Raw genomic sequence first — 11,434 nt, 5'->3', positions numbered from 1 at the left:
GTAGAAATGACACAGAATCTTGAGTGGCATCACTTAGCACATACATAAACTAACACTTTAAGACAGAATACACTGGGTATTATTACTTAAAACATATACAGGGATACACTTTATCAGAAAAATGGACAAATGTTAAAGATGAAAGACAACACTAGAACAAAGCACAATTAAATTGAGCATATCTATGATCAAATATGCTGAAATTTATTTTAAAATATTTGCATATTTAATCAGTGTAAATATATTACAATAAAACATACATTCCTCAGAGACTAATGACTTATATTCAGTTTCAGAATTCAGACTCCCCAATACTTAAATTCGTTATAGCAATGATATAGTCAGGCCAAAATCTTAGCTTCCTATAGACGGAATACCTCATATTAATTCAAACCACTTTGCAAAGCTGTTAATAACCACAGTACTCACAGGTGCAGATCACTTACATTAAAAAATCTGTTAATAATTTTACTGAACAAACTCTCTTATAGCTTAGTAGATAGTAGATACAGCTTATATCAATCAATGCTGGTAAAGGTTTTCCAGTTTTTCTAGCAAAAAACCCCACTTGAGACAAGCAGATCAGTGCTGAAATTGCTGCACCTCCTTGAAGCCTTTTTCTGGTATAGAGAGATGATTAAAAAAAAAAAAAATTCCCTATCTTGAATATCATATCTGTGAAGAAAGTCCACTTAAACACAATAAAATCTTTCCCAGGGAGAATTCAAAGCAAAATCATATAATAATCTTTAAAAATGCCATCGTCTCTTTAACATTTTACATTAGCTTTACAGCTGGACTACAGGTTGATAAAGAAATAATTCAGACTGTGTTTTTTCAGACTTAAACACATGCACTGCCCTTATGTATGGGACTCTATTGTGGGTAACTCGATTATGCAACTGCTGTGTACGGAACTGCTCCTGAAAACTCCGCTAGAGATTAAAGTCTAATTAAAAAATTTCTTGACTTCAGAGGGAAAGGATCCCCATTTCTGATATGCCTTTCCTGAGACTGCCCTGGGAGTGTGGGGAGAAGGAAAGTAAAAGAAAGGTTGTGTGAGTTTTTGGTGGAACAGTTCTGGAGAACTGTTTGAAGAGAAAGTACAAGGTCCTGTCACAGTTATCAAAGTATACACATACTTAAAAAGTGAAGAGAACTTGAATTTAAAAGTCTTAGAAGAATACGATAACAAAAGTACTGCAAACTTCTTAAGGCATTTCCTGGTGTAACCGTCTCAGCTGGATAATAATAACCTAGAAAAGAAGTACTAGTAAAAAGGTACATATAAGGTAGCATAATAACTTTAGCATCATATGCATCTGCTGGGTACAAGGTATTAGCAACCTTAATTGTATTTCCAGAAACAGCATGTTTTTGTACTCACCTCTGCAATAACAATGTTATTGAAAATGGCAGTTTAAGGAAAAGAACATACAAAACCCATGAAGAACGGAGTCTATTTATTTTATTTCATCTTGCATTTGTGTTGTTATAGCAAAGCATTCTATACATATTATTTAGCTATTTACCGCCATTCTACATTCATTATTGACCTAATTGCAGAAAGACAAATGCAGGGACAAACTTGTTAAAATAAGCATATTGATAATGCTTCTCCGACTTTGACAAATATTTATTTAAAAATAAGGTACTGTTCACGGGTATCTTTTATTAACAGTTAATGGCTCAATTCACAGAACTTTCAGACACCATGGAATATGTAGGAAAATGCAATGCTGATAATATGTAACATCTCTTCTCTTCACTAAACAATCTGCAGAGGAAGAATATTATGGTAACAGCTGAGCTACTGATTAATCAAACACCTAAATGGAAAGAATCTGGCAAGTGATGGATGGTAACTTTTAGATACAAGATGATCCCATATTTATTTATGTAGGCATAAAGCCCTTCAGTGTCACAGCGATTAAGAATTAGTATCTGAAAATACTTGTATTTGTATTTTAAAATACATTGAGCCAGCTTTACAGCAGGTATCAGAGTTTGATTGCAAGTTAGGTGGGAAAGACCTGAAAAAAAAAAACCCAATAAATCCAATTACTCTGGCATGTTTCAAAGCCAACTAACACTGCAACAGTTTAAAAAATAAAAAGAATACAATTTTTGTTTTGTTTCTTACCACTAGTTTTAACTGCAAAATCACACTACTGAAGTATCTTTAAAACCACCCCTGTGCAATGCAGAAAAACAGAAACAAAATGATAGTGTGATTCAGAATGGAAATTTTACTGCAACAAAAAAATCTCTCAAAACACTACATAAAAATACTTCAATAAATCACATTGTTCTACAAAGCTTCTAACAGATAAAGTTGGCTGTCAGCTGTGCCATCTATGAGAATACCTGCTGGAAAACAGACAAAGTGTATCTATCTTTATATCGAAATCAATTTGACTAATCTTAATGTCTAATAGTTTCTCACTAATAGACTGACTTAAAACAAAAGTTGTAAGATTTCCAATCAGACTAAACAGTTCTTCCATTATGTTGGCTGCTTCACTGTATCTGTATGAATGGATGAACAAAGAGCTGAATGGGCTAAAGAGGTTTTGTCTCAACATGTATCCATGATTTCCCTTTTATCTTTTGAAAATAGGTAACATTTTCAAATACTTTTGGAGCTGCAGCCTGATTTCTTGAGAAACCGCTCCAATGGTAAACTGCGCAGAAATACTTCAAACAAGTGTTATATGTGCCATACTTAGAATTTCCAGCCCAAGATATGGAGGTGTTGTAACCAAAGCAAAACAGAAGAATTTTAACATAGAATTAATATTTCTTTACAGTTTTGCAAATAGAACTAGAACAAACAGAACTTAAAAGACTAACCTTCACAATTCATATGTTGAAAATTATTTTAAGGAATTTTTGATTGTGGTGTACAATACAAAGAGATCTTTAGAATACACTTGCTTTCCGTAGCACATTGCATTGAAAGAATGGGAGCATGCCACACTACATAAATTAATTATTGTAAATATCACTTATACAAGTGGGCACCTCTGCTAGCTGCAGAATTCCAGGCTCTCAGCCCTTTGCAATTATGTGGCCCTGAAATTCTTTGGATATGGAATGTATTTAACTCAGTCTAGTTGTTCAAGAGATATCTGAAGTTGCAAACTCACATTATGCTAAGCCTGAAAACCTTCCAATAAAAAGTGTATGTGTTAATTATAAATCCCAAGTTTTTTTTAAATTTCTTATAATTTCAAAAAGCAAACCCACACAATCATATCAAGTATTTAAACAGCAATAAATTGTTCTCCTGAAACTCAGAGAACATGTGCATTTGGCTATAGTTAAAAACAGGTATTAACCTTTTACTCTACACTACGTGTATGGTGAATCAATATTCCCAAACCGACAGTACTCACAGTAGAAAGCATGAACATTTCTTTTAAGCAAATTCAATCTTATAATGCTGCTGCTACTTCTTTTTCATAGTTATTTTTCTGAAAATGAGTGAAGCTGAGAGAAAAAGAAAAGTAATAAAAAAACTTCTTAAAATTAATCACTGTATTTCACAATCACATGAAGGAAATATCTTTGAAAGCATCCAGAAGTATTTTTTTTCTGCAGTCTGGAAGTAGAGAAAGAGGGAGATCTTCCTATTGAAGAAAAAAAGACTGTAGAATCAAATCCTGTTCCCTCTGCAGTCAGGGTAAATATTGCCAACTACTAGCGGGGTGGGCGGGAGAGGGAGAGGATTTTCTCCTTAGACCATCTGAACAACAGTTTCCTTCAGCCCTATCATTTAATTTTAAAGTGGAATTTGTTTTATACTGCAAACCAATAAGTACCCTAGGAGCTTGATTGGTTGGCGCTTAGTGAAATTGCTTCTGTTGACATTAGATACATTAGGATACTGATTAAAACACTTAATGATCCCTCTTGATTTTTAATTGCTAGCCTAGATTTGTGAGATGCCATCAAAGTATCTCTTTCGTTTCTTTCCTCCACTCTAACCCTGCTTCTCCTTGCCCTTTTTCTGTTTGTGATCCTTAAAGGTTGTGGCTCATTGGCACCAGCACAATCACAAACTAAATGATAACATGATGTTGAATACTGCATTGTTTAAAATACACCAAATCCCAGAATATAAACACTGACAGTCACCATTAAAATACTATTTCCTGGTTCAAAGCTCAAACTATTCCTAAATGTGGAAACATGGGGGAATATTAATATAAAGGGAAATCCAAAGTCAGAATAAACTTTAACTTTTTAAAATATTTGCTGAAAAGAGATAAACTTGTAAATGTAAAAACAAGTATAAAAGCTTTCCTTTTGATCTTGAATGTGGAAGACAGTGATATATTGCCCCATAATGGTGTTGGAATGCCATTCCTATGACAACAAAGCCATTTTTCATGCTCTTATACAAAATTGCATACCATATCACCTTCCAGTGGGAAACGTGTATATCTTATGGGCAAAATGACAGCTTATCCTCAACTATTGTTAAACACTAGAAATACCAGGTTTGGAAACTTTGCCTGAAAAGGGGGAGAAAGCAATAGCTGTAAAAAGTTCAATTTTCCTTGACAAATCTTATCAAGACTCTCGAGATGAAATTATACTTAAAAAAAAAAAATTGCTTATATACTAAAACCTGCTGTGTCAGAAGCTTTTATGAAAAAAAGTGAACATACTGAATTTTATGCTTAATACAAACTTTAAGACCACAGAAAATAAAAAAGTAGAAGATTTTGTACATTTTAGCACCATTATAAAGTTAGACTCAAATGCCATTTCTGTCACTGTGGCTGTACCTTGCAGCTGGTGTGGCTAATGTGAAGCACACTGACTTCAGTGATCTTTGAGAGAAGAGTAACTGGATTTGCTGATCACAAATAATATGTTTGCCATTTTTTTTAAATTTTTTCCTCATATTTTTAAATTCATTCTGAGCTTTATTTTTATTGGGCAGCCAGGGTGCATTTCTGTCAGCTAAATCCAAGTCCGAGTCCTTTTGGTCTCTGGATGGCTCGTATTGGCTCTGCTATCCCTTTGCCGTCTGGTCCAAGGCCCGAGCCAGGCGTCCAGCCCATACTCTGAAGCATTCTGTTTCCAATGTTGTTTTCTGGAATTGGTTGGGTGTTTTCACCAACAAACCCTGAGATTAAAGAAATACACAGCATTAATCAGCACAGCCTGCCATGTGGAGACAAGCAGGATAATCTCCCTTAAAGCTTCAAACCTTCTTATTCTCCTCATTCATATAACAGGTTGCTAGAACAGGCTGTCTTTGCACATGTTGACCTCCTGACTGCATATGATTCTAAATAATACAGTCTTACACTTTGCTTTATCTTTGATGTTTTGAAAAAGTCAGTTTTTAAGTATGACAAATATTGTCACAGATCTTTTATATTCCAATACAGTAGACTTTGCATCAATCTCAAAGAACATGAATCACTTGCACAAGTCTACCAATGCACTGGCAAGATTACCTGAATTTCTTGTCCTATACAGTTACTAAGCTGAGGCACATCATAGTAACATGACGATCTTTCAATTCTTAGCAATATTTACTAATGCTCAACATCTCTTTCAATAAAACACAATAATTAATTTTGGATTAAACAATTACAGTTGTTACAGAAACAGTACAGACAAGTGGTCTTCTATTCTGAAATTCAGTTATATCTTTACTCAGTTTCTCTTTTACAGAACATTGTAAGAGAGAGTAATACATCCAAGCTTACTTTTGGTATTTTCAATGCCATTAAATGTTGTTTACACTTTTCCCTCCATACATCAAGATCTCTGAGAAAACCTCCATACATACTGCAGAAAAGATCATCAGGATTGAAAGTGTTAATATGACATATTAATTTCTTTAATAACATATTTTTTTTTCCATGAATGCATCATAAAAAAAAGTGAAGTCAAGTAACAAAGCTGTTTTTTTCCCCTCATCAACCAAACTCCTGTAGCTAGAGTTTGGAGATGATACATGGATAAGTCTTCCCATATATAACTGTCTTGCATGTGGGATACAAGTTATATTTATTTCAAGAATCTGCATTAAAACTTATCAAGTTACACCATACAAACAAGCTTAAAAAGGGCTGAAGTTTCTGAACTAACACAAGCAGTTGCATGTAGGCAGCTGGATTTTGTTTTCAGCTTTGTTCAACATCTCCCTTCCTCCTGACAACAGAACAAACCCCTACCATGTGCCCAGCTCCAAATATTATCTGTTTAACTTTCTACCTTTTTATTCTGGCCTTCTCCTTTTTGAAAAATACTGTAGAAGGAGACTATGGTTTTGGAGACTATGATGTCTTCAATCAAGAACGTACCATTGACTAGCAGCTGGCTCATCATTCTATGAACTTACTAAACAAGAACACAAGAAAAGTTGAACATGCACTTCTGAAAAGCCTCATTTATCACACACACACACACACACACATAGTAAAAAAAGAAAAGTCCCACAGTGGAAAAAGCATACACAGACAGACGTTCAAAATGAGAGGTGCACATTAAAAACTTCATGATGATTGTGATGATGAATTTACAGTACTCCAGCATTATCCACTATAATCTGTTCTTATTCAATAAAATGCTGGCTACATAAAAGGTAGACAGCTTTCTAGTATGTCAGCTCCTGAGTGAAAGAAAAAGGGGAAAGCATTGAGAGAAGCCATCCTTTAACACTGTTTTGAAGCTGTGCTTAATGCTAGGCTTAAAATAAAGGCTTTTAAGTCAGCAGCATCCAGTACCCAAGAGGGTTCCTCTTGAACTGACCAGCACAAAATTCAATGTCCAAGACTTCCTTTCTTTTCAAACCCCCACAGGCAGAGGGAATTTTCATACAGACGAGTCCCTGACACTGCCTGGCATACACAACACGGGCTTTGCAACTTTCTTAGTTTCACTTTCTAGATCAAAAAAAATGGAAAGAAAAAAAGGCTACTGTTCCAGCAAAAGCTCTGGTAAACTTTGCAGGTAAAATCCTGGAAGTGTGCTTTGGTCTACTTTTCACAAGTGATGGTAAGAAATGGAGCATTGTTCCAATGAATATCTGTGGATCAATTAAGAGAAAAACTTAGAAGAAAGATCCAACATATCTGCCAAGCAGTAAAGAAGTATATTTCATGACATCCAAGAATTAGAAAAATTAAGGAATTCATAATGCTGCTTAGGCAAAGACAACAATGCTGCTGGAATGGTATACAAGGCATAGCCTGAGACAATCTAAACAGCTTTTTTTGTTAGTCTATTTGTGCAAAGAACCCACAGACCTTCCCCTGTAACAGCTGTACCTTTCTAAATGAATTTAAATTCCCAAGACAGTCAGAGCAATCTGACAAAAAAGATACATAAAAGTAAAATCCGTACCCTGACGTTATTTAATAAATGGATGTTTCCATTTTTGATATTTTTTGAGGTAGCTCAATTTTTTTTTTTCTTTTTTTTCCTTTGACTGACAGGACAATTAGAATACTTGCTGTTTTTAAAGACATATAAGTACTTCTAGAATGTATACTATAACTATTTTTTCTCCATCGTCCATATTTTTCTACCTCCTGTAAGAAGACTGAAACCTCCACTGAAGAGTTCTGTTTCATTCTATATATCACCAGATTTAAAAAAAAGAAAGAAAAAAAAGCAGAAATCACTGTAAACTTGGCTTCATATATCACTTTTAGGCAAACAAACAGCACACACTGTCCAAAGGATAATGTGTTTGGAGGCTTTGTATTGCAGCCAGAATAAGGAAAAACCAAAAACCCACCCAACTTGCCTATATTACTAATTGACTAATCAATCCTTCTTGCAAATGAGGTGAATATGGATACCTTTTAATTGTGAAAAATATGTAATATATGCAGGCCATTCTTTTGCATTATAGTCAGTTTTTACATAAATACTATCTATATATATCTTTAATATTCCTGTAAGTTTCATCCATCATTTGAAAAATTTACCTGTATTTTACTTGAATCAGAAGAATATGGATAGCGCTATTGCCATCTTCCTCCATTCTACAACCAATCAGCAATCAGAAAAAAAATAATAATTTGCATTGCTGATTGACTGCATGACAGGAGAGAGCTCTTAAAAATCATGCTACACTCTCTGCTATTCCCCTGACTCCCATTCCTGTGCTTTGGGCTTTTATTTTCTAATTAAAAGCAGTAATTGTCCTTGCAATATTCATCTTCAAGTTCAGTTTTTAATTCATGCCTATGGCACTTCCTGGACTAGCCAGTAGGGCCTGTTAGAGAGAATGGTCCAAGCACACTGGCCTTGAAGACAGCTGTTCTACCTCTGGGACGTGTTCAGTCTCGACCCACCCAGGAGCAAGAGCAAAATCAACCCACTGTGCCATCCCCAAAAAATAACTATGCAAAATCTGATTAAGAAAAAACAAGCGGGGATACATTTTTCTAAGTTTATTGCTGTATGAAGTTTTGTGGGGTTCCAGGAGTTACAAGGAAGTCTCTGTATTAACAATTTGTAGGAATCTCCTGTGCAGCTTTTTCTTTCTACAGACTGAAAATGTTTTTAGCAACCATAACAACTTGGTTCTTGATCTACCAGATGAGCAGTCCGCATGTAGAAGTGGCTGCCATTACACAAGTGAGGAGCAAACACTGAGGGACTTGCTTGAAAAGACAACACTGTCAAATACCCTCATTTATGTTCCTTTTCTTTGCAATACTGACAACTGCGGAAAAAAAAAAAAAAAGCATAAAACCTTTGTGTATATTAATAGACATACTTCAAGGTCTACACATATTATACATATGACCTTACACACATGGAATATGGAACCTATGAGTAGAAAGAGACAAACCTGGGAAGGGGAAAACAAAAAAATCATCACATTTGCTTAATTTTGGTATGATATTTATGATGGCATTAAAGGCAGGTTTCAATCAAAAATAAAGGTATGTAATTTTTTCTTAACAGCTGTTGAGACAGGTATGTCCTGGTTAAACAGTACACTAGCATTCAGTGCCATACCCTTGATTTTACAATGATTGCCATGAATTAATTTAATTCCATCTGTAAGCTAAAATCAGATCAGAGGTCTAATGCTGCTGCAGGCTCCACATCTGTTTAATCATTTTTGGATACAACAGCTTGCAAAAGTTCAGGTTTTAAATTTGCCTCATATTTAAGAAACAATGTTACACCGGTGTACAACATCATCAGCAGGAAACAAATGAGCCAATGCACAGTTTTGATCTGACAGATCCATTTTATTTGCAAAATGCTTCTAAAAAAATTAAAGCTTACCAATTAAATTATTATTTATTATAGAATAATAATGAAACTGTGACCCCACAAACCACTACTGTGAAAATATTGATTTGTGTGGTCCAATTGCTGGATAAGACTAACATCAAATATGTTTGGTTTATTTGAGTGAATAAAATCAGAATACAGCTAGGTTCAATCTCTTAAGTAACTCTTATTTACAAATTGTTTTTTTCCCCTCTCCCCCCATTCCCCCCCCACTGTAAGCAACAAAAGAAGGCATATTGAAGTAATTTCATCTCTGGCCACCAAACTATTTTTGATGTTAAGAAAATGGGTTTTTAAACAGTTCTGAGAAAATGACACTGTACATAAATATAGTCTTGGCCTTTCATCTTTCTTTTATATGATTAAGACTTGTGAGTAGAACAGCAATGCCTTTGCAGAGCATACCACAACTATTATTTCCTCTTCTATCGCTCCCAGCAGCCTTAAATCCTTTAAATCCTTTCCTAGAAGGATCTCTTTTTGCTTCGGTAATTTTTGCAATACATGGCCTGCTAACCCTTACCCCCTACCCTGGATCTCACTTATGTCTATCACAGCAGAGTCAGTCTTTCTACCTCAAATCATCCAAGGAGTATTGTGGATGGTAATTCACTTGCGTAATTGGCTCAAGAGATGAAAATCTTGTATCTGCCTCTCTTAGCCACTAATCTATCCAGCTGACTGCAAGCCTAATTGGCAGCTTGTTTAGTAATTTGGCTCCTAAAGTGTTGTATTGATGTTGGATAAACAGCCAATGGAAGGAGAAACGATACATGCTGCTTCACTTTAAAAGATAGTGCACTTTCCCCCTCATTTTCTGAAAGCATTTAATATTCCATCTATTCTTTTTCTTTTCTGACTCCTCACTAGATGGGTGAGCTCAGAACAGTAGGGACTGATCCTGATACATAAGACAATTTTACAAGTAATATAATCAGAATAGTACATTAATGTGGTGTATCTTTTTATGCCAGTTCTCTCTAACTAGAAAAATGGGAATCAGACTGTCTAGATGTTTATATTCTTAAAACTGTTTTGGATAATTGCGCAGTCAGCATCATGAGCATAGCCGACAGCTATACTGTGATTTCTAAAATCAGTACCTGGAGTGGTTTTCAAAATTCAGTACACCATGCCTATATATGTAAAAAACCCAGTTATGAAAATGCCATATTATTTAGCTAAATATTTGAGATTGTATTTTTATACCAGTCTATTTTATATCCCTCACACCAAGCTATCTAAGACTGTGTCTAAAGAATAACCTTAAAATAATTATAATTCAGGTAAGTCTGCTTGCATTGTATTTTATTCTAGCTAGCACAGAGATAAAAATAGCAGAGAGGACAGAGCTGTAACTTCAGTAGGTGTTGGAAACCTCCATCCACAGCAGAGCTTTGTTAGTGTCTGCACTGCCACAGTTTCATTCCTACCACCCCACTGCAAGGGGTGCTAAAGGAATTGCCACATAATTGTGGCATGGGCACATGCATTCTTTCTTGCAGCGTAGACCCCAGATTTAAATCCAAATTCAACACTCCTGAATAGATAAACATAAATCCACACACGGATGAAAACTGAAACACTGAACTTTAGGTTTCACTGGTCATCCAGTATCACAGATCACTTGGAAATGGATTTTCAGGTGGTCTTCTTCCATGTTTTACTGGACTACACTGTATGTGAAGTATAACTTCACATCCGTTCAGTCTTTACTACTACTAAAATTGGCTGGGAAGAGTTGGAATTATTAGATTCCCATTTATCCCTCTGTAAGCGGAATCTCTTGAATACCCAAGACTCTTTTCACTTGGGTCCAAAAGAGGTCAGTTATACACCTGGACTATGCTGACAGAAATACCGTCACTGGACGGCATTTTGAAAGAAGCATTCTTACTGGGGACCATTCTAAAATTCTGCTCAAACCCCTTGAAATTTGACAAAATTGCTCCTTTCTGATAAGCGTTTCCCGACTTTTACAAAAAGACTTGTAACCTTACAGTGAAACCCACAGAGAAAGGATTTAAATCACAGTAATACTCTTAAAACAGCGCTGTTAATTTCAGCAGAAACATTGAGGATTAAACTGATACTAGGACTATGCACATTATGGTAGCTCTATTGGACCGTAACTCAAGTTGTG

The 11,434-nt window shown here is 35.2% G+C and overlaps 1 protein-coding gene across 1 annotated transcript in view; it reads right to left on the bottom strand.

Annotated features, from left to right (window-relative positions):
• Window positions 1–1,451: 1,451 nt before the first annotated feature.
• Window positions 1,452–11,434, bottom strand: part of GPATCH2 (G-patch domain containing 2) — a 127,711-nt gene continuing 117,728 nt past the window's right edge. Inside the window, exon 10 of the mRNA XM_032989439.2 lies at window positions 1,452–5,140. Coding sequence (XP_032845330.1) covers window positions 4,971–5,140 — 170 coding nt within the window. The 3' untranslated portion in view covers window positions 1,452–4,970. The remainder of the gene's footprint in view (window positions 5,141–11,434) is intronic.

Source organism: Tyto alba, unplaced genomic scaffold (genome assembly GCF_018691265.1).
Source record: "Tyto alba isolate M040663 unplaced genomic scaffold, T.alba_DEE_v4.0 Super-Scaffold_16, whole genome shotgun sequence".
Taxonomy (NCBI): Eukaryota; Metazoa; Chordata; class Aves; order Strigiformes; family Tytonidae; genus Tyto; species Tyto alba.
This window is presented reverse-complemented; position numbering and strand designations above follow the sequence as displayed.